This window comes from Xiphophorus couchianus, chromosome 11 (genome assembly GCF_001444195.1).
Source record: "Xiphophorus couchianus chromosome 11, X_couchianus-1.0, whole genome shotgun sequence".
NCBI lineage: Eukaryota > Metazoa > Chordata > Actinopteri > Cyprinodontiformes > Poeciliidae > Xiphophorus > Xiphophorus couchianus.
The window spans coordinates 22,751,188-22,774,623 of record NC_040238.1 but is presented as its reverse complement, the minus strand read 5'-3'; the positions used below and the strand labels follow the sequence as shown (position 1 = coordinate 22,774,623).

The 23,436-nt window shown below is 39.5% G+C and overlaps 2 protein-coding genes across 2 annotated transcripts; both read left to right on the top strand.

Moving 5' to 3' along the window:
- Positions 1-86: 86 nt before the first annotated feature.
- Positions 87-9,658, top strand: mpp1 (MAGUK p55 scaffold protein 1). The gene is made up of 12 exons (XM_028030642.1): positions 87-452; positions 3,675-3,803; positions 3,888-3,966; positions 4,160-4,245; positions 4,322-4,390; positions 5,740-5,936; positions 6,058-6,161; positions 6,240-6,320; positions 6,502-6,582; positions 6,668-6,870; positions 7,396-7,470; positions 8,989-9,658. The coding sequence occupies exons 1-12, from the start codon at positions 330-332 to the stop codon at positions 9,163-9,165; spliced, it is 1,404 nt and encodes a 467-aa protein (XP_027886443.1). The 5' UTR covers positions 87-329; the 3' UTR covers positions 9,166-9,658.
- A 3,008-nt stretch (positions 9,659-12,666) lies between these two features.
- Positions 12,667-22,664, top strand: vamp2 (vesicle-associated membrane protein 2). Its single transcript, XM_028031160.1, has 5 exons — positions 12,667-13,155; positions 17,059-17,164; positions 17,760-17,918; positions 18,063-18,114; positions 18,200-22,664. Coding segments are annotated over exons 1-5 (336 nt in total). The 5' UTR covers positions 12,667-13,153; the 3' UTR covers positions 18,217-22,664.
- The last annotated feature ends 772 nt before the right edge of the window (positions 22,665-23,436 follow it).

The window sequence follows — 23,436 nt, the reverse complement described above, 5'->3', positions numbered from 1 at the left end:
TTATTTCCCCTCAAATCACAGTAATAGACTAAAGTAGTGTATGTTCGGAGCTAAGAAGTGGCACTTGAACGCAGCACGAGCCTGACGCTCTGAGCGCAGCAGCAGCAGCAGCAGCAGTTGTGTGTTTACTTGCTTCGTCAGCGGTGTCCCCGCTATAGTTATCTCCTGGTCATCACCTGCTGCTGATTAAAACCTCGGACTTTTACCTCAGACGGCTACTTATCCTGTAGTCAAGAGTCCTTATCAGCAGTTTCATCAAGCCTCCCGTGGACCTTGGTCTGGGGGCAAGTCGGGTTCACAGCTTTTTTTTTTTAAGCTAACAGAAGAAGATGACGTTAGAATCCAATAAAAACGAACCTGCCCTCACTCTAGAGCCGGTGAACAGCGTCCGGACAGCCCTTTCTGATCTGTACCTGGAGCAGCTCCTGCAAAACAAACCAAAGTCTGACAAGGTAAGACGTCTGCCTTATTTATTGCGTCTCCCCCTCTATTTTTTTTTTAAGTGTTTACTTCCGGGTAGCAGATTACGGGGTGCTCATTGTTGCCTGTAACTTTGTAAAATCACAACATGGTCTTTCTAGCTGTGTTTATAACCTCGGGGTTGGTTACAAACACCGTCATTTTTGAAATAAGCTCTTCAAGTGTCTTTTTGTCAAATCAGCAGGTCTTTGTCAGCAACCGCTGCACTTTTCCAGTCTGTCAACCTTATTTTAGACTCCAGAAGACGCTTGATTGGCAATTTCACTTCTGCATTTTACGCCAAACTACGTCCAAATACAGCTGACAAGTGTGTATTTCTGGCTGTGATCATAGGACACTAAGTACGCAGTTGAGGTTATAATAAACTGTTGCATGCTGAACATTTCAAACGATCACCAACAGGCCTCTTGTATTTTATTAGTTGTTTACATTTTACATTTTTCTGCCCAGTTGCTCTTTGTTTTGCTCAGTGTGTTGCGTAAACGTTCCCACAGCCTTGGATCAGGAATTAGCGTCAGCAGTCAGCTGAAACCAGGCTGTCAGGTTGTTTACTCCATCAAGCTGCTCCAGTCCGTTTTTCTGTTGTAAAAACAAGAATTTTGACTTAAATCAAATATCCAGAGAGCAAAATGGAGGGGATTTGGACATATACTGAACAGGTCGTTGTCGCAGAATATCTCTTAAAAATTTGAAAGGTCAGCACTAGTGAGATAGTGAGGGGAAAGGAGGAAACTTCTTTCCTCGTATCAGCAGTTTGCCACTCCAGTCACACCATTTTGTCCTTGGGCCCAGTGCAGATTTGTTAAATCACTGTCTCCCATTGAGGTCACATTATCTTAACAGTGGAGATGCCTGTTTAATAAAAAGGGGAACTGTCTATATCTTGCGTTTCTTGTTGAGGACATGTCCTGTGTTGCTCTTTTTTCTGTGATTTTGTCAGTATGTCCACCGGTGGTGTTTGCTTTCAACTCTATCACAAATCCTTTAAATCTGGTTAAAGGAAAGATGGCCGTCAAGCAAAACAAAGTGAGAACTGAACGCCCTGTTTGAACATCAATAACCCTTGAGGCCGCTGCTGAATCCCTCCAGTGTTTGTTCCAAGGAACTATAATTTTGGTGCTTTTGTTTAAACTGTTATTGGTGTCATAACAGTTTAAACTTTAGTGACCCTAAAGTGACACTTCAAGGAATCAGTGGGAAACGGTTCCACTCTTGGCAGCAAATGAGGTAAATAGATCCAGATTAAAGCAGTTTCTAGATCGAAACTTTTCGGTCCTGACTGTCTAGTCGGAAAATGAAAAATCTGATCTAACCTACTACCACATCCTGATGAAACCGCATCAGTGAGCTTTTTAAATTGAATTATGAGGGGGCACAGAGATGTCAGTTTAGCTGCCAAAGCGCAAGAGAGAGCAAGACTTATAGCAGATAACAGGAAGGTTGTTTCTGTTATCTGTGATAAAAATACACTCCTCTGACTGATTGCAACTTGTCACTATGACTCTTCTCCTCACCCTATGTCTTCTAGATGACATTGAAAAATCCCAAGATGTGTTGCTGTTTCTCTGTTATGACCTTTCTCATTAAGAGAAGATATTTTGGTTTAGCTGAGTTATAAATCCTGTTAAAACAAACTCTTTAATGTTTTCTCGTTTTAATGAGTTTTGCTTTTCGTTATAATAAGAAAATATTCTCGTTTAAATGAAATGTTGCTCCTCAATTTATTTCCAAGCTCTGGCAGTTAAATGCTTCCGTAAAAGCTAATGCTTCCACAAAACATATAGGAACCTTTGAATCAAAAAATCTAGAACATGAACCAAATGTTCCATTTAAAACAAAACTATGTCAAATTTGAATTCTGACACATGGACTTAAGCAAAAGTACAAAATAAACACCCCGCAAAATGCTTGTTGCCATGAATATTATTGTTTTTTTTGCTAATATTATTAGGATAATTAGTCAGGCTCTCTGCTTAGCCAGCTAGACAGCAGTCAGCTGCTTAACAGTCGCTCGTAGCTTACCAACTTTTGACTTTGAGTTTCCACACCATGACCTAAAAGCAGAACTAGATTTTTGTTTTTTGAAAGCGAGGGAAAAGTGTGGTTGTTTATAATGAGCTGAGCAACAGTTCACAGCAACGGGTCGGGGAGGGACAGCGTCACGTTACTCTCCTCCGCACAATCAGTGGAAATTTGAATTGCTCCAACGCTCTCTCATGAAAAGCCTTTAAAGAATGCGGACGTTATAACATTTTGAACGCATCCTGTCTAATTTGAGGTCATTAAAAAGTCCTGCTGCACCAATCAAGCCGATATGCGAGTGAGAACGGAGTCGGGTTGTGCAACTTGTTTAGCGCCAATTGTTTTAGCTCTTTGAGGCTAAACAAAGTGGGCAGGGAGGACTTTGGAGTTTAGCCCCCTCAGGATGTTTACGGCAACACGGAGGATGTAACTTCATCAGCTAAGCGTCGGATCTCTTCCTGCTCAGTGGCGACGGCACCAGGCCGGTACAAATAACTGTCACCGTTCCTGGCCGCTGTTTACTCCACAATACAGAAACCAGAAGTGAGACTGGGGAGAAATGCGGCACATCCGGAGGAGGCGCAGCAGAGCGATGATGATATTTATTGGTTTATTGTTGTGCTGAAGATGGATATGGATAACATCCCTTTCTGCTGAGGTGGCGCTGATGCGTCGTTTTTAATGCAGGAACTTTGTGCTGATGATGCAGGCCTCTCGGGTTATAGCTCAGTGATTCACTTAGAAAAGTGTTTGATACTGCAAACCATCTGATCTTGACATTTAATGCGATCCCTCAGCCTTTCCTGGAAGAATGTTGTGGATTATCTATAGCATGAAGCAGCTTTATTTCAGTGTTAAATTTCAATTAAAAAGTCAGAAGACAATTTAAAAAAAATAAAAAAATCTTTTCATCACCTGATGTGGGTCGTTGTATCCATGACTACATGAAGCTGGGGGAGCAGATGACAGGAGGTGCTTAATCGGGTGTTAAAACACCAGGTTAATGTTCAACCTTGAACACACAACGAAGCTGCAAATGACACACAGTTTTCTTTTTATGGATGCACACGAGTGTAAATATTATTATTAAAACCGTTGGATTAGAGTGTGAAAGTTCATATTTTGATCCGTCTTTATGCGAGTGCCTCATTTTCTTGTCTTTATCCCCCCAGTTATCAATGCAGACGTTGGAGGACAGAGGAGCCGAGTCCTACGCCAACGGTTGCGCCGGACACATGAACGGATCAGAGCCGACCAGGATGAAAGAAGTCGAGTTTGAGAAGAATCCCTCCGAGCCGATGGTATGCTCTTCGCCGCGCAGGCCGCCAGTTGCTTCGCGTCTGGATATGAGTTGCTAACTGTTGTTTTGTGTTGCTCGCCTGCAGGGCGTCACGCTGAAATTAAACGAAAAGCAGCGCTGCGCGGTGGCCAGGATATTGCACGGGGGAATGATCCACAGACAAGGTGACTTTTTATCTTTTCTTTGGTATATGATTCAGACTTTGGAATGTATGACGTGTGCTTAAAAGCCGGAAGAGGGCTAAGAAGATTTTTTTCAAACATCTTTCAGGTCTGTTAAATATTTAATTTTATGTACAGCCCAAAAACTAGGCAGAAGTCCTAAAAAAAAACAACCCATTTGGATTCTTCTTTTCAGGCTCCATACATGAAGGGGATGAAATAGCAGAAATCAATGGAAAAAGTGTGACAAACCACACTGTGGATCAGCTACAAAAAATTCTAGTGAGTTGGAAGTCTTAAGCTTTTAAATTCATCTTTTGTTTCGCCTGATTCCTCAAATTAAAAACTTGTCCCGCAGAAAGAGACCACTGGCATAGTAACGATGAAGATCATCCCCAAGATGCAGGGTCGACCCAGAGTGTGTGAGGTAACACCGCCGTCACGCTGCCCACTAACCTTAGCGTGATTATTACTGCTGTAATCATGTTTTCATCACCTTTTCCCGTTTGAAATGATTTTGTTTAGGTGACTCTTCTCTTAATCAGGTGACTATGAAATTAGTTTACGTTGAAGGATATTCCCAACCGTTAGCAGTAGATTTTTTTTTTTTTAGCGTGAAACCCACTATTAGTGGGTTTCATACTGCCATCTACTGGACACAGCGTGCTCATTCAGGCATCCATTTTCATGCCGGGAAAATGGCTGCTCTTGATTCAAAATACACTGAACCCGCAGCTTGTGACATGCTGCAGACAAATCTAACTAGAAGAGGAATTTAATGATTTTTAATGACTAAACTGTAAAAGTGATTTTTGTTTCCCAATGTTTAAGACTTCATATTTGCTGTGATCAGTGATGGCAAACCTAGCTTCCAGTTTGTAGACCATTATTAGTTGGTGTAGATGAACATTCTCTGCTTACTTTATCTATTAAGAACATCAATTTAGTGATCCAGCACACTCCACTGCACTTTTATGCAGATCAGTGGAAAAAAAGTGTCTGTGTGCCAGGAAAGTTACCAGTGGAGTGTTTTGGAATGCTACAAATCTCCAGTCCCATCCAAACTTATTGACACCCTTGGTAAAGAATGTAAAGCAAACACACTTCTATTATTTCTTTAATATGTATTTTCCCCCATTTAAGTAAATATACCCTCATTAAAAGTTATCTTTTTCTAAATCTATATTTGGTAGATTTTGCGATTAAAAATGAAAGATGACATTTGGTTTTTTTTGTCTTTTTACACATCTGTTTCTGGGGTGTCAAAAAGTAAGGAAGACATGTGTTTTAAAAATACTGTTGGACACTTAAAAGAAAAAAATAAAGCAAAATGAAAATGATTAATTTATATAAAAATATATGTCGTTTTCTTTTTTACATACTTACTCAGATTTATTTAAGGTTTAAATGGCCAAATTAAACAGACATCTGCAACATCCACTTGCATATACAAAAATCTGGACTTATTAATAGGATGTTTAATACCTTTTTAAAGATTATTTGCAAAAGCTCTAGAGTTATTGAATATGTATATAATTCTGCAGAGTTAAATCAACACTATGACGAGTCCATTTGGTCCTTTTCAGAATTGGTGTTAATTTAACTCTTAAGAGTTATTTCAAAAATAATTTGAGTAGTTATAACTTTTTCAAGTGTTAAAATGACTCAATTTCTTGCTGAAATAACTCTGAAAAGAGTTAAATTGACACCAATTCTGATAAGGACCAAATGGATAGTGTTGATTTAACCCTGCAAAATTTGCTGTGTAATCTGCAGATGTACATGAGGGCTCAGTTCGACTACGACCCTTCCACGGACGACCTCATTCCTTGCAAAGAGGCCGGTTTGAAGTTCCAGACGGGCGACATCATCCACATCATCAACAAGCAGGACCCAAACTGGTGGCAGGGCCGAGTGGAGAGCAGCGCCATCGACTTCGCCGGACTGATACCCTCTCCAGAACTCCAAGAGTGGTAAAAGATTGACGTTTGCCATTCTCCAACGCAGCCTGAAACAAAACCCTGCGGCGTGACGGACGCGTGCCGCCACATTCCACGGATTCCCGGCTCGATCTGTGTGTGTTTTTCTTTGCAGGAGGGTGGCCAGCAAAAGCAAGGGCAAACAGGGCAGGCAGTCCTGCAGCCCGTTCGGAAAGAAAAAGAAGTGCAAAGACAAGTACCTAGCCAAACACAGCTCCAGTGAGTGTAGTTTTGCACATGTTGCCACCAACTCCGTGCTGCGAGTTTGTCTAAACAAACTAAACTGTCCTCCTGCAGTTTTCGACCAGCTGGACGTGATCTCTTATGAGGAGGTTGTGAGGCTCCCTGCTTTTAAAAGGAAAACTCTTGTGCTCATTGGTAAGCTTTGTTGTTAGAATAAAGGGGCAATTTGCAAGAACTTCATTCCAAATTTTGAAATATAAAACACATATTTGTACCTAGAACTGCACTTCTTCTAAAAAATGTGATATATTTAAGTACATTTTGAGCTACAATGTCTTTCTAAAGATGATATTTAGAGAATTCTGCTCCTTCCTAGGGGCGCCTGGTGTTGGGAGAAGCCACATCAAAAATTCTCTTTTAACAAAATACCCTGAGAAATTCACTTACCCTGCACCACGTGAGTAGAAAGACTGGTTACTTGTTTTTTTTTGCTCATCTCGTAGAGCAGTTTCAGTTTACTCTTTAACGTTGAATGTGCGCAGACACCACCAGACCCCAGCGAAAGGACGAGGAGAACGGACAGGAGTATTACTTCATCTCAAACGAAGACATGACCAAGTGCATCTCTAAAAACGAGCTGCTGGAGTACGGCAGCTTTCAGGGATTCATGTTTGGAACCAAGTTCGAGATCATCCACAAGATCCACGATCAAGGCAAAATTGCTGTGCTGGACATAGAACCACAGGTCAGCGTTTTGGACTCCTAACTTTTTTAGATCTGACAGATATACCTTCTAAAGATACTCACAAATGTCTCAAGGTAAATTGTTAAGCTCCTAGAAACATTCATCTCATTGCATAGCTATAACTTAAAAAATAAAAAAACTGTAGGAATTATGTGCTTTGAGCAGTTGGATCTGAATATTGGATTTTCAAGGTTATATCATATTTCAAGGTTGAGGTTATATTAATGAAAAAAAAACACACATGCTAAATTCATTTTAAATCTCAGTCAGGGCTGCCTGTACATTTTGGATGACCTTGTGTCACACTGTTGTAATAATTCCAACATTTACACTTTACATTAGCACATTTCCATCTGAAGCATTTTGAAAACATCCTCACATTTCAAAAGAGCCTCATTTAAGGAAATTTAAAAGGTAGAAGAGAAACTGTGTTTTGATTTCTACACTAAAAGGTGATTTTTATTTAATAAAACTAATAATATTGTTTCAAACTACCGGTTTATTGAATGATCATTCCTCTTCCAGACCCTGAAACTTGTTCGGACTGCGGATTTTGCTCCGCTGGTGGTGTTCATCGCTCCTACCAACACAGCTGCACAGGTGCTACATGCAAAAAAAAAGAACAATAATAATACAAAACAGTGCCTCTAAAAATAATTAAGTAATTTTTTTTATGTGCTTTTTTTTCCACATTTTGTCTCATTACAACCACAAAGGTCAATGTTTTATTGGACTTTTATTTGGTAGACCATCATAAACCTGTCCATAGTTGTGAAGTACATGTTTTTTGATGTATTTTGCTTTCAGCTATCGGAGTGTAGGGGACCTCTGATTTAGAAAATAATTTTATTTTAATATTTTTTACTATATTTTATATTATTTGACCAGGAAAATCCCATTGAGTTCAAAGATCTCTTTTGCATGAGAGTCCTGGCCAAATCCTATAACTATGATTATGACTATGAACTCATTGGATAAAGAGAGCAGCTGTTAAAATGCCCTGACAAAGCAGCAAACAGTTATTTGAAGCTGCTGGTGCCTCTGGAACCTCAAGGTGGAGGATCCTCCAGAGGCTTGCAGTGCATGAACCTACTATTCAGCCACCACTAACCAGAGCTCACAAGCAGAAACGGTCGCAGTGGGCCCAGCTGGACATGAAGATTCATTTTCAAACAGACTTGTTCACTGATGACTGCTGTGCAACCCTGGATGGTCCAGATGGACGCAGTAGTGGATGGCCACCACATCCCAACACAGCTGTGATGTCAGCAAGGAGGTGGTGGAGCCATTTTTTGGGCCGAAATCGTGGGGAGAGAATCATTGGTCGGCCCCTTCAGAGACCCTGAAGGTGTGAAAATGACCTCAGCAAAGTATATGGACTTTCTGACTGATCACTTTCTTTCATGGGTCAAAAAGAAGAGCCGTACCTTCAGTAGCAAAATCATCTTCATGCATGACAATGCACCATCTCATGCTGCAAGGAATACCACTGTATCATTGGTTGCTATGGGCATAAAAGGGCAGAAACTCATGGTGTGGTCACCATCCTCCTCTGACCTCAACCCTATTGAGAACCTCTGGAGTATCTTCAAGCAGAAGATCTGAGGGTGGAATGCAGTTCATATCAAAACAGCAGCTCTGGGAAGGTTTTCTGACATCCTGCAAATAAATTCAAGCAGAAACTCACAAGTTCAATGGATGCAATAATTGTGCAGGTGATATCAAAGAAGGGGTCTTATGTTAACATGTAACTCGGTCTGTTAAGATGTTTTTGATTGAAATAGCTTTTGATTTTAGTAAATGTGACCACTTAATGCTGCACATTCAAAGAATGACCGTTTGCAGTTCTTTATAATCCATAAAATGTTTAGAAAATCTGCTCTGCATAATAATTTTGAGCTTTTTATTTTTTGAACAAAATACTGTTCTCATGAGGAGCTTTGTTCGTAACATTTGATTTATACTGTAATAGTTCATGACTTGAAAATTATACTGGCCATCATTTGCATTGACCATTTAAGAAAATCTGAGAAAATATCACTTGCATAATAATTTGGAACACTATGTAAAAAAACCCCCAAAAAACAATGATCTGATATTTCTTTTTTTTTTTTGCAGACTGAAAACCTTCAGATGATCCAGAAAGAGTCGGACGCCATTTTGAGCACATATGGACACTACTTTGACGTGGTTCTCGTCAACAACGACGTAGATGAAAGCGTGAAAGGCGTGGAGGAGGCCATGGAGCAGGCCACCTCCACCCCGCAGTGGGTGCCTATATCGTGGGTCTACTGAAAGGGCCGTCTGGCGCCCGTTTGATTCAGAGCCGCGTTTCCAAACGTGGTGCAATACATCACTCCTTCCACTAAACCTCTGAGTTAGCGGCGCGATTGATTTCTCTGCACTGTTGTTTGCACAATAAAGCAATATGTAGACAGGATAATCTCGAAAGGGTGTTCGGCTTTAGGTGCTGCACACCTTTTATGATTGCTGACAGATTATCAAATGCAAAACAGGACCTCAACTGTGAAAGATATAAATGCTTTAAAATAAAACCGAAATTGACACGTCACCTTGAATGATCCTCTTTTCTGATCCCATTAGATCGAGCCATGAAATGAAAATTCTCAGACTGCTTGTTCTGTCTGTGTAACTCCATACAACACCCTTCTAGTCAACCACTGACAACCTCGCATGGTTTTACGCTGGATTTTCTCCAAACTGCATTCCTTTTGGAAGTAAAGGCACTTTTCAGCAAAATAAAAAATAAACAACTCCTAGCTCTGTTGCAATGTTGTTTGTCATATTTTTTTTCTCTCTCAAAACCTGCTGTAAATAAATTTAGATACCAAAGTGAAGAAAAAAAGTATACACACTTTGATTTACGTCTCAGCTCACTGTGTTGAATAATAATGGTGCGTTTCATAAAATAATTTAAAGTTAAAATTCCTCAGAATAACTGCTACTGCCGATATAAGCAAATGCATTGGCAAGTCTTCACATTCTATTCTAAAGTGAAACGTTCAAAAATGCTTGCTTTATCCCAAATGGGAATTAAATGCTGTAACATTTAATATCTAAGTATCTTCAACGAGTCATTGTGGATGGTGATGTTGTGGACAGGAAGGATCTCTGGTAGCAAAAAAAAAAAAAAAATTCTCAATAGGCCTCTGACTGAATACTGTTACTTTCTGGCTTTATGGTTAAAAATCAAAGCGGAGCAGAGAGATGTTGAGGATATGATCCTTGCCCACTTCTCTGGAATTTGGAGTTGTAGTTCAGGTATTACTTCTGCTTTTGAGATGTAAAAATAGTGCCTTGTTTCCACACTGGTGTATCATAAATGTCCAAAAGTAAGAGCAAAAATCCTTCCAGCAGCACAGCATCCAAAACCAGAGCGAATAAATGTCCAAACATGCAACGTTTCAACATAAACAAAAAATAAATCCATTTAAGAACAATTGATCAAATCACTTTTTATACACTGACAGTCTATAAAAAGTGAAGAAAAGGCATTTTAGGTTGTTTAAAAAAATAGATGTACCTTTTTTTATGTTCTGTTTTTGTAAATTGATGGGAGATTTACAAAGATTTGTCCAATTTATTTACATTTTGTCTGTAGCCAAAGAGAGAGAAACTTCTTCTGTTCCTGCTGCATTCCGTTTGTTAATCTTCTGGGTTAAAGTTGGGAGAGCAGCTCATGTTGGAGTATTGTGCCAAATGACCATGACATTGTGACAGAGATAGTTACTAAGGCAACACATTCACTATCTTTTCGAGTTACACTTAGTGTCGCAAAGCTGTCCTCTGGTACCACCATGTGGTGAAACCAAATACTGCAGGTACGACGCGTACCTAAAAGATTGCTTTACGTTACAGATCAAATAGTTTTTAGTTATCAACGTTGTCCTTCCTCTCAGGAAGTAAAGCTATTCAGTGTATGGTCATACAAAATCGATAAGAGGAAATGTCGGTTTTGACTGTGAAATAAAAGCCAAATTATATATATAACATAATATCATAATGAGCCAAATGAATGGTGAATAAACATCTAAGTGGAAATGAAACCATATTTTATTTTAAGCAACTTGATATTTCTGGAGCAGTTAGCACAGATTAAAGGATAAGACATTTATGGTTATAGGAAACTGCTGTTTTTTAAAAAGTAGTTTTAGAAAACTGAAGACACACATTCAAATTTCTGTAACATTTTTTTCTTTCCTTTTTTTATTCTGTATCCTGGCTGGATATTTGATAAAACGTCTTGGTGCAAAGAACCAACATTTTGATCCAGAAGGTGTTAGAAAACCAATACGAACAAATAAAAAGATCATCCTTCTTCCAGAACCATACCGTTGCCAGCTAGTAAACTGGAAAATGATCAACTTTGAATCTAGTTTTTTTTTGTTGTTGTTGTTGAAAATGTACCTCTTCTTGCCAGCAAAGAAGGATGTCATGTGATTTTCCTCCCCGATAGAGTCCTTGAAGGCGAACAAAGAGACAAGAACTTCTTCTGTTCCAAAGTTTTGTTGACCTTGTGACATGATCATGCTGTGACACTACTCCTAGAAACTGAAGGTGGCTTAATACAGTACATTCTGGTATTCAGAGTTTTTATATCAATCTCTGTGTCATTCAGTCCATGATATGAGTTACGTCAATATGACGCAACTCATATCATCCAAGTGTCTTCAAAGCACCATTTTGAATGGTGACTTTTTGGGCGGAAAGGTCTTCCAGTAGCAGTCAGTGTTGCAACAAATCTGGAGAGACCTACGACTGAAGACGGCTGCTGTGACCTTCTCATGACTGTCATCACATTCTAACAACTCAGCCAAAAAAGATGATATTTCACAGTAGTATGTCCTTAGTGACCCCATCAGTTGCTGGTAAGCACAGCTAATCCACCTCATTTGCTTTTGCTGCTCTCCTCTAAATTTCTGAACGTATGGCTAGAATCTCGAGAGATTCAGAACCTGAACTAACCAAAAACATTTTGAATGAAAATATAAAAGAAACACATAACTACCATAGAGTTGCTAGAGATGCTACTACCATGAGCAGCAACTCACAAATTCAAAAATGTGTGAATTTTTGTAGAAAAATAAGCAAAGCTGATGTTTTTGAATCAGGCTTAAAGCCAAATAATTTTGATGAACCTTACTATTCCCAATAAGACGAGTAGTAAATGTGGACAAAATTATGCCATAGCTTTGTTGCAGGCAACAAAAGGATTTTTTTTTTTGTTTTATGTGAATATCAAAATTCAAATTCCGTCTCATGATTTTCCTCCGATTATGTCTTCAGTTATTTCTGAAGCCAACACATTGAGCACCTATTAAGAGAGAGTTCAACAGTGTATATTTGTGTAATTTTCATTGTAGTCCAACTCTGAAAGAAGAAACTATTTGAGAAAAGTGCTATTAAAATTAACATACATTATATCTTGTCACTTAATATTCATTAATTCATATTTCACGACAATTGTATCAAAACACCTAAGGATGAGGAAGGAACCAAACTTGAAACATCTGTCTTTACATGAATTAAACATATCCAGAATAAAGTGTTAAATGTAAAGCATCAGTCTAAAAATGTAAGCTACCTAAAACTATAAGGGACATGTTAGACAATTTAGTCTCAGGTAGCATATCCAGCATATCCAACATTCATGTTTACTATGAATGATAACAGGCACCCAGTGTGAGCCTCGCCACACCCCCTTTCCAAGAACGCCATTTTGTTGACATACAGTCTTGAAATCAATATTAGCTCTGTTTAAGGAGCTTAAAACTCTGTTCTGCACAGTACATGTATGGTCTTTGAAGAGCGCCCAAGGAGACATCCAGTTACTGTATCCGAGGATAAAAACAGCCCTCTCCGGGGAGGTAAAGCGGTGTGTCTGAAGTGTAAGCCACCCATTTTCAACATGAAACTCGCCGCTGCTGACGTCACCGAGCCATCTTTGTGCACCTAATCCAGGCGGCTGTTTATTACACCTTCATTACCACACAGACCCGGGCTCTTCGGACAGCCTGCAGGTGCCTCATCGTCACAAACAAGGAGGAAAACAGAAAGAGAACCGCTTTGTAGTGTAGGGAGACAATTCAGTGCTCCTCGTAGAATATATAGGCAGGGAAACGCCACAATAACCAACCAAAGGCTGCCAGAGGGTAGAGAGGAGCGCAGAAGGCAATTCACATCCATCTGCCAGCCACTTAGTGCGCGCTAACATCTCCGGTGCGGATTTCAGCGCAGCTGTCGAGCTAATACAACCAGGAAAATGTAAGTACAACACCCCTTGTAATGCTAATTTGAAAATAAAAACCCGGGTTGATACAATTTCGCGCTGACGACGGAAATTGATCAGCTGTTTTGGGGGGATTTGCAGCGTCTCCTCCGCCGTATCACGTAGCTTTTCTCAACTGTCACGATATTAATAGTCGAGGATTGTCGGATGAATGTAATTTTAGGAGCCGTGTCTCCGTCTGATAACGTGAGCCGAACGTGAACACAGACGCTAACGAATCGGCCTAACCTTGGAGCAGATGGAGGCATCGGGTTTATCTCTCTATGAGGGACATTATTAGCCGTATAATGTTCTCTGTTTAAACAAACGAGGCTGGCTGTTTTTTCCCTTTTTTTTTTTTCTTTCTTGCTTTCAGTTGGTCGTCCGGTGAATTCTCGCTCGCGCCTGTTCTCACGCACACATATATATATATTTTCCAGTTTGTACTGGTTTGAAATGAAAAGGACACCACTCTATGAAACCACACACCGCGTCAATTAAAAGTATATAATAACGTGTTGCCTAACATGGGATTTTGTTTTAGTGAACACACTCCGGGCTTCGTTTTGGTGTCACCGAACAGCAGGTGACGAATTAAGCTAATTCCAGAAACAGCAAAGGACACAAAGCTCAACAAACCCCGACTGTTTCAGCCGCGTCAGTCTTTTGAGGCTTCCAAGCGTCGACAGTAATTGCCCAATATTCCAATATGTTATTATTTTTTGGCAGAAATATTAGGCTTGAATTTGGTTTAGGCCTAGTTCCCGTGATATGTGTAACCTACAGCGGGGGGTGGGGATAGCCTAGCCTCCTACTGTATGTCGTCGATTGTCTTGCGAGGGCGGTCGGCTACATATCTGTCCACATTTCTTCTTGGTCGTGATATCTCGGTTAAATAATTCAAACTAAATATATTTGCTGATGCATTTTGTTATCTGCTGTGTCATTTCGATGGATTTTGTTTTTAAAAGCTAAGAAAAAGGCAGCATTATAGTTCAGTCTGCCGGTCTTTATATGACGTTTAAATTGCCTCGTGCCAGCAACATATCACCCACCCGTGACATCACGCTGTATACGTTTTTTTTTTCTCTGTGAGCTTTCGCTTACATTTGTGACCAGAATAGAAAACATCTACATAAAGGCACTGAGAATGCACCCATAAGAGCGAACCACAACCTCGTTAGTGTTATAAGATTTAACAGTTGTAATAGTCACACATGGCCTTATTGTACCTCCATAGGACGTAATGGTGGACCTTAATGTATGAGCAAAGTCATGTAACATCAAACAGAAAGAGACAGAGAGGCTTAGATCAGACGGCTGCTGATGTGGGATGCTGAGGCGCTGTCCAGTGCTGAAATGTCACTGTCCAGTACTGAAAATCAAACAGCATGCATTTCCAGTCACCACATTTTATTTAAGAAATTATTTATAAAGCATAGTCTCAAACAACTTCGATAAAACTGAAGTAGCGGAGAATTCTAAACCACAAAAAATGTTTGTGAACTAGGAGAATGTCTTAAGGTTCATGTGATGATCACAAACCATAGTTTATTTAAACTAATTGTGTTTTGTTATAAGAATTATTTGGCAATATATTTGGGTCTTAAGGAGTGATATGGTCTCACTTTGAATTGCATTTGCATTTGAAACCTTGCATAAGATTGATTTTGCTTATATGTAACCAAAAGCCTATATGGTTGCTGGTATTGAAAATGAGCTTAGGCTGTAAATGTTACATGTTTTCCGATTGAAATAAACTACTGGATAAGCAATAAATCTAAAGATGTAATTGAAGAAAATAAAGAACCAAAAATATATATAAAAAAAGGGAATGGAATATTTACATAATCAAACTAAATGATAAAATAGTACACAATATTCAAACAAAGGAAAAACATTTCGAAAAAGATTTTGAAATGTATTTCCTTGTTTTTCATTAAAACAAGTGTTTTAAGGAGTTTTGCTAGTAATAACTTAATAGTTGCTAGTTACTTGAAATTGGAAACGTTCTACCTACCTGCCTACCTGCCTACCTGCCTGCCTACCTACCTACCTACCTACCTACCTACCTACCTACTTTAAGAATCCATCAGTGTTTCAGAAGCCTGCTTTTTAAGCCACAGGGAAAAACTATATTAATAAGCACTGTCTCAAAACAGGGTTGAATATATTTAGCTTTCACAGCAAATCTCACATCAGCAGTAGCCTGTAGAGTCATGCGAACCCTCGCCTTCCCCGTTTGTCATTTCAGCTGCCTTTGCCAGATCACATTTCCTTCATCATCCTGTTTTTTTGTTTGTTTTCAGAGCCATGTTACAACAGACACAACAATCATTTGCTTGTCAAGCTGCATCTATATTCTAACTAAGCTTTAGTTTTAGAAATATAAGAAGACTCCCCTGCACTTAGCATGTTCAGACAGAACACTAGAGTGGCACAGATCGGGTACAGTCAATCCAGCCGGCTGAATTGAAACACAGCTGGCGGTTTTTCACAGGATGCGGAAGCTGACGAGAAACCTCGCCGCTGCACTGGCAAGTCTTCCCGGCGTTAGTTGGGAGGTGATGACAGCGTGAACCTCTTCACACATTGTGCCTTTGTCATGGTGCTCATAGGAGGCACAAAAAAACACACACACACACACGTGCCCACGCACACACACACACAGAGCAACAACACATGTTAAAACATGATTTTTAAGCAGTAAATTAGCTCAAATGTATTTTTTAATTTGGACAAATTTCAGTTCTAATGGGACAATTCTAAAAATAAACGTACCTTAGAGTACTGTGTCTCTGACTGCTTGGGATGGCGTTGACCTCAAGCACCAATAGGCCAACTGTTCTGAAGGATTTGTTTGTTGTTAACGGATTAGTAATGTATGAACATAAAGGGTTGACCTTTAGACAGGGTTGTACAAAGTCAACTCTTTAAAACTCCAACCTGTGCAAATGAATAAAAACAAAGCCTATGAGCAAATGTGCGCTGATATGGCTTTACTGGGCAATGCCAAGTTTTGATATGATTTTAGGTCAAATGTCAATATTTGAAACTAATTTATAAACCGTGAAAGATAAACATGCTCCACATTCCTTGATAAAAGGTCTACTCTATCCCAATTTATACGTCAAAGCACATTTGTCAGCTTTTTAGTAAGATCAAAACAGACTGCATGAAAGAATAGGCAGACTGAAAAACATTTTCAGTTGCATGAATTCAATGAAAGGGAAAGAAAAGGAACATTTTTCTTGTTTGACTTGTTAATTACCTTTCAGTGCCAATTGAGAAAAATCGCTACCTGTGAAGTGTCAGTTTATGGTTTACTTTGCTTTATTTTGTTTTACATCATTGAGCTCCAGAGTCTTCCATTCTTCATCATTGTACCAAACGCGCAATGAAAGAGCGTAACATATGACGCCTAAATAAGCACAGCAGTGGATGCTTTTAAAAAAAAAGCATTTGCAGTCCCAATCACTTTGCTGTACAGAACAGGGTGCAAAGTAGCTGTTACATGTTACCATGGGAGGCATTTCCCTTGACGCTCTCACTTTTCGGTGATAAAATGACACTTTCTGTCAGTCACTGCAGCCATCATCTGTGGACGTTCAACAGAATTGGCCAAACGAGCTTCACTTTTACAAAAGCCTGCAATTGTGCTCTCAGATCCCGATCACGTCGGATCTTCTGTAATGGATGGAACTGCCAATAACTTATAGTAACTTTTAATTAAATGAATTAAGCACTCAAAAATGAGATTTGTTCTCATTTTAGCATTTTTCTACAGAGCATAAATACCAGTATTTGTGCTCCAGCTGTAATAAATCACAGTAAGTTGACTTTGAACTTAAAAGATGTACTTGACGTATTTCTCGACGTTTGTGTTTTTCAACCATCAGGTCTGCCCCAGCAGCTGGAGCCCCTGCGCCTGAGGGAGGAAGTCAGCAACCTCCCAACCTCACCAGCAACCGCCGTCTGCAGCAGACTCAGGCACAGGTGGATGAGGTAAGTGAAAATAAAAACCACACACACAAACACACAAGAATAGTCAGATCAGGTCAGAGTTGGTTAGTTACATTCATTTGAGTAACCTTTTGGGGGAAAAAATACTTTTGGTAGTATGTTTACTAAGCTGTACTTTTTACTTTCACCTGAGTAACTTAAAGATGAAGTGTCACTACTCTTACTTGAGTCAAATTTCTGGATTCTCTAACCAGAAAGTTACTAGACACAGACACTTGTAGTTTTTGTTAAGATTTTATATTTATTTGCAAAAATGTGATTTTCATTTTAAAATTACATTCTTTACGTCAATTATTTTCATTTTGGTCTTTAAAATACCAAAATTTCCACAAAATGTATTTTTGTTCGTTTGATGATGTAATTTTTACATTTTTAATGATTGATGTTTTGCTCTACTACTTCATTTGCGTTTTTACCAAACACTTTATTTACTCTTACTTGGGTGATTTCTTGGTTTCTTACTTTAGTACCCTTTTTAAGTACCCTTCCCACCTGTGGATCGGTTTGACGACATGTATTGTCGTCAGAGGTCCAGTCTGGATCTCTGAGTAAAGCTGTGCCACGTCTCTTTCCTCAGGTGGTGGATATCATGCGCGTAAACGTGGACAAGGTTCTGGAGCGTGATCAGAAGCTGTCAGAGCTGGACGACCGGGCCGATGCCCTGCAGGCTGGAGCCTCTCAGTTTGAGACTAGCGCTGCAAAACTGAAGAATAAATACTGGTGGAAGAATGCCAAGGTGAGGAAACGGCGGTGTGTTTGCTCAGTTAGAATGCAGTATTGATGATGTCAAGTAATATTAACAAGATTAGATTATGGTGTGTTGAAAATTGTTCTGCTTTTCTAATATGTGTTTCTTTCCCCCAAAATTTGCTGACTGCAGATGATGATTATCCTGGGTGTGATATGTGTGATTGTCCTCATTGTCATTATTGGTAAGAAGCCTTTTTGTTCCTTCTGTGCACTTGTAGAGTCTTTTTAAAATCTTGTAACACTTTGTACCGCTCTGTCTTTCCACAGTGTACTTCAGCACCTAAGAAGAGTCGCTCCTACCCCAGTCTGATCCAAGCTTCCTTACTACAGAAGAAAAAAAAAACAACCTCTAATTGATGACAAAATTAACCACAGATGAATTAATTTATTGTATGTACGTATATCTCCGCCCCCAGCTAGCCTCGATATAACACCCCTAAACCCTTCAGGGCCCCCGTGGCTCTCCTCAGCCCCCTGCTCCTTACTTCCACAGCCTCGCTTCTGGATCCCTGTCGATATTTGTTCTGTGAGTGTGTGAGCCTGTCTTCTTTCTGAGTACTCTTGGCTTTTCGAACCCTGCCATACTGGGAACCAAACCCCTTCCCTCTACCTTTGACCTCCCCCTCCCCCCGTGACGATGCAACAACAGAAACCGGTACAACAATTGGCGATAATCGTTACACAGCTGATATATAGAGTTCTTTGTAGAGTTTTATTCTGATATATATCTAATATACTGTTTTGTAGGTGTGTGTGCAGGCGCGTGCGTGCGTGTGTGCATTTTGTACTTTTTATTTTTTGTATTAATTTGATGTATGCTTTAGCGTTGACTACTGCCTATTAATGAAAGTGTGCATCTTGCATGTGCTCTACATCCCCCTCTGATTATTTTCTTGTCCAATTGGCCTCCGTAAAAAAAATCCACCCGTGTTTCTCTTGAAGGCAGACTGAAATTCACCATCTTACCGACACTTTTTCCTTTTTCGCCAAAAAAAAAAGTTTTTGCTTCTCTTTTTTTTTTTTTCTACAGCTAATGCTCACCCACTGATGTTAGTGAAATAATGCATGAATTGTGCAACAAATCCTTAGCGTTCATCACCTCCGACCCTATCCGACTCTCCTTCCTGTTTTCTGAGAGGGATTCTTAAACAACAACCGTCTTACGTGTCTTCTGGCACCGTCTTGTTTCTTAGCAGCATGCTTCCCTCGGACAACTTTAAACTGCCATAGTACGGTCGGACCAATGTCTGTAGGTGTCTTTGTTTTTTTATTATTATTATTATTATTTAAACATTACTTAGTGTCTTATTTCGAAAACATTCCTTCATTGCAGTCTAGTGCAGATGCTCTTACTGTAGCACATGTAAGTGTGAGTACCTTAAAAAAAATACAAGCGATGAACCTTGTGTCAGGAATAACGATAGGAGGAATAGTGACTAGGTATAAAGTTACTTTTTTTTTTGCATAGACTGGATTGACCTGATGATTTTTTTTACTACAATTTTGCTTTAACATTACACTTATGATAAAATGGGTGATTTGGGGTTAGAAATTGATTCTAGCATCGGGGGAGTGAGGAGGGGGGAGGGGGGGGGGTAAAATGCTTCTGCTGCAATGGTTTGTGCAGATTTTGAATCCGTTCAAAACCTGCACAGACGTCCGTGTTTTTGACAGTGCCGCCCGGCTGTTTAAACGGACTGCCAGTGCAGCAGAACCTCTTCACATTAAGAGCACATTTTGAAAAAAAAGTAAAATTAGCTGGATCGCCAGACAAATGAAGCGAGTAACGCCTAAGAAGAAAAGAAGCAGTAACTCAAAAAATATATATAATCGTAGCATTCCTAAGACGAGTGTTTTGCTAGCTCCGTGGTTCTGTCTTCGTGTTTCTTCTTCTAGTTAATGCCTTTCTTTTTCTTTTTTTAAAATATAATAGACTCTATTTTTTAATCATAGTATATTTTTGTGTGAAGCAGAAGAAACAAAGAGGACGCTAAGCGTCCTCTTTGTTTCTGTCTGGTGTGTTTTTGTAGTTCAGCTCCGCGTTACACACTGCCAAGCATTAAAGGAAAACAGTTATTTTCCTTATTGCGGTTATTTCTTTCATTTGTGCACTCACTGGTTTGGTCTTGAAGTACTTTCAAACCACCTTTTTTTAAATTATTATTATTACTATTATTATTATTCATGTGTGCATGATTGTTGCTACTTGGTCAGTAAACGAGCAGGGTACAAAGCACTCTCCGAGATAAAGAGTTGCACATGTTCCTCAGAGGCAATGCATCAGAACTTCGTGAAGCCAACTATTTGTGGGGGTGAGGGGCTTAGAAAAACAACAAAAAACATCCAACCACAGTAGAATGTCGCTTCCAAGAATTTCCATGTGGTTTGGAGTGAAATCAAAGATGAAACAGTTGCTGGTTAAATTTGTTAAAAATTTTAGTTTTTTAAGTGCTGTTCTGCATTCGGAACTTATTCCAAAGACAGCCTTTGTGACTCTGCCTCTTTTACTCTCCAGCCAGCTACACAAAGAAACCTGCCACCTTCTCTAACTCCTACTGTGTATTTGGTGTGTGTGTGTGTGTGTGTGCATGTATGTATTAGAATAGCTCCGCCTTTGGAATATCCCCCAATCCCTCCCACCTCCATCCCTCCTTCCGTTTATCCCGACGGATTTAGGCCGCTTAACTCTCAGAGTGAGGACATGTCAGTTTTCCTTCGCCTCTGAAGTACACGAGCAACACGAGGCTGCAGATCTGTCAGCCTCAGCAGAAGAAAGTCCCACTTCTCGATGCTCCTTCAAAAGTTAAAAAACCAAAGACCAAATTTCCGAGCTAACGCTGCCAATACTCATCACAAACAGGTTACTACCCGAGCTCAGATTTAAATTCCTACTGTTTTAGGGACATATTAGCTTATCATACACTATCTATGGAGTCAAGTTTGGCTTTGTGAGTGTGCCACCCTGACATAATATGCAACTTAAATGTCGAACAGAAACTCCCACCCGACCCCGCCCTCTGCCGTGTGGATCCAGGTCCGAGGAGCTTCTTTTAATCTGTACAAAGTTAGTAGACACACAATCTTGTAACTAATTATAGCACAAGTCTTCTTTTTTCTTTCTTTTTTTTTCTGTCTGCATAGTGCTGCCAGGTTTGAAAATGTGTAAACTAACTATAGATAACAGAAAACTGAGAAATGTTTTCCCAAAAAACAAAAGAAGAAAAACCTGCATTGTTTAGTGTTGTAATATTGGGGGGTTGTTATGGGGGGGTAGGGGGTCCTATATCCTCAGGTTTAAGTTGTTTGCAATTTACCAAAATACATAAGAGGACAAAAAAAAAAAACCTAGCAAACTATAAAATTGGATTCCTTTGGCAATATTAAGTGATTTAAGGGTTACAATGTTGTCCTTTTAGCCATTTGTACAGGACATAAACACACAGTGGGCTCCGAGGTGAAATAACACTACTGATTGGGGTAGGATTTGTGTGTTTTCCATAACTCAAACTGTCCAGTTGCGTCCAGTGAGTGCTCAACCGGTTTGGTCACAATGGTGAAAATGAAGTGAGTGCTCTTTCTCTCTATCTCTTTTCTTCTGTTTGTTTTTATTGCTTTATTGTCTATATGAAAACCAATGTGTGCAAATGCTTTTAACCGTGGCACTTTTTTCTCTTTTTGTGTGTGTGTGTGTGTGTGTGTGTGTGTGTGTGTAATTCCCTGGTTTTGGCGGGAGTGGAGAACACGATCTTTCGCCAGCCACCGGGAAAGTTCAGTGATCTCAATGCTGCGTACAGGCCGTTTGCGGAGCGTTCGGTGAATGTTGTCGGAAAGCCATAGGAAAGAAAAAAAAACTGAATCCCAGAACGAGCTGAACGCAGCAACAGGAGGGAACCTTATTGAGTCACTGAATGTTTCCTGGGTGGCTTTAGATATATATGGGTTGGTTTTTTTTTCTGAACCAAATGTTCTTTTTTTTTCTGATTGTTTGTTTTGAGTCTGTTAAGTAACAACTCCAGATGTCACTGAATTGTTTGTTTGTCAGCACTGATGGGTCAAGCTAAAGAAAATGGCAAGTAGATGAGAGAAGAAGTATTTTTGTGTGAAGGATTCTACAGTTTACATCAGATCGCTGTTTGTATCGACGAGATATATGATTTTTCTGTTTAAATCAGTTCATTTGTAAGGGATGGATTCTTTCCTTTTACCTCCTTTAGAGGCAGGACCACAGGGATGAAAGCACACATTGCCCTTGCTCGTCTGGCCTTACTGGAGGGACAGGACCGGAGGATCACGGGCAATGTGCTCGGTGTGATTTTCTTTTCTTTACTCTTTACGCTCTTGTTTAGATTTATTGTGCCGTCCTTTGGTTTGGGATTAGAGTTTAAACAAGGTCGATTCAACGCAAAAGGAGAGGAGGCTTAGTTGGGAAAAAGTACATGAAATAATTGTAGTGTAAATCTATCAATGTCTTATTATATTGATGAACATCATGAAATATATGTATATTGGAAAAAAGACAGTATCTATGGCAAATTGTACTTTTGTGTGTGTTTCATGTGCTTTTGTGGGTGTGCAGCAAGGGGATAATGTCATTTGGTCTGCCATTCTGGGACCTGTGTGAATAAGCATAAATTTACTACCAATACAGAGATGGACCTTTTCTCTAATTGATTCCTATTATGTGTTAAGTGTGCCAAAACAAATACATGGAGACCTGGAGCCATAAACTGCACGTTTCTGCATTCGCCCAGAGTCCTTGTGTACAGTGTGTTACTGTCACACAGCACACATGCACACACAAGACTTAGGACCAGATAAGCAAATGATAACAAACAAAAAGAAATATTATACTATCTACTGTCATACAATATTTCCTATAATTAATTTTTTAACACACTGACTTAGAACAGGTCAAATGAGACAGTTTCTTTCACACTGGATGTCACTGGAAAAGATGTTGAGGGAAAACACATTCATTAGGTTAGTTATAAAAAACAAAACAAAAAAAAAAACAGCCTTAAACAGTTATGGAAGCCGTGCACTTAAAACCTGGCTGAGTAAAATGGCACAAAGAGATCATTTAGATATACCTTGATTGGAGCCACCAGAACGGCATATGAGGAAGACATACAATTTTTATGATTATTGAACACTTATTTTTATTACCAACTCTCATTAGCTTGTTTCTTTTTTATTCCACGTGAGAGTCATATCACTCATGTAGCTTTAGTGTGTAGTAGTTTAAATAATGTCGTCTAGTTAAAGCCAAACGCTGTATTTGCTCAAACAGGTGGCAGATACACTTTATTTGTTCGTGATTTATAATGGAGAGCAAACAATATAAGTTGCTCTCTACAGCAGTACGCACCAATGTAATGCAGTATGTAGTACAGTGTACTGTTAAATAGTGCAGTGTGAGGCTTTTATTTTGAAACCCACGTGACGTAGGCCGCTGACATTCAGACTTCCGCGTCTCCTCGTCTCTACATTTTGTGCCTGATTCA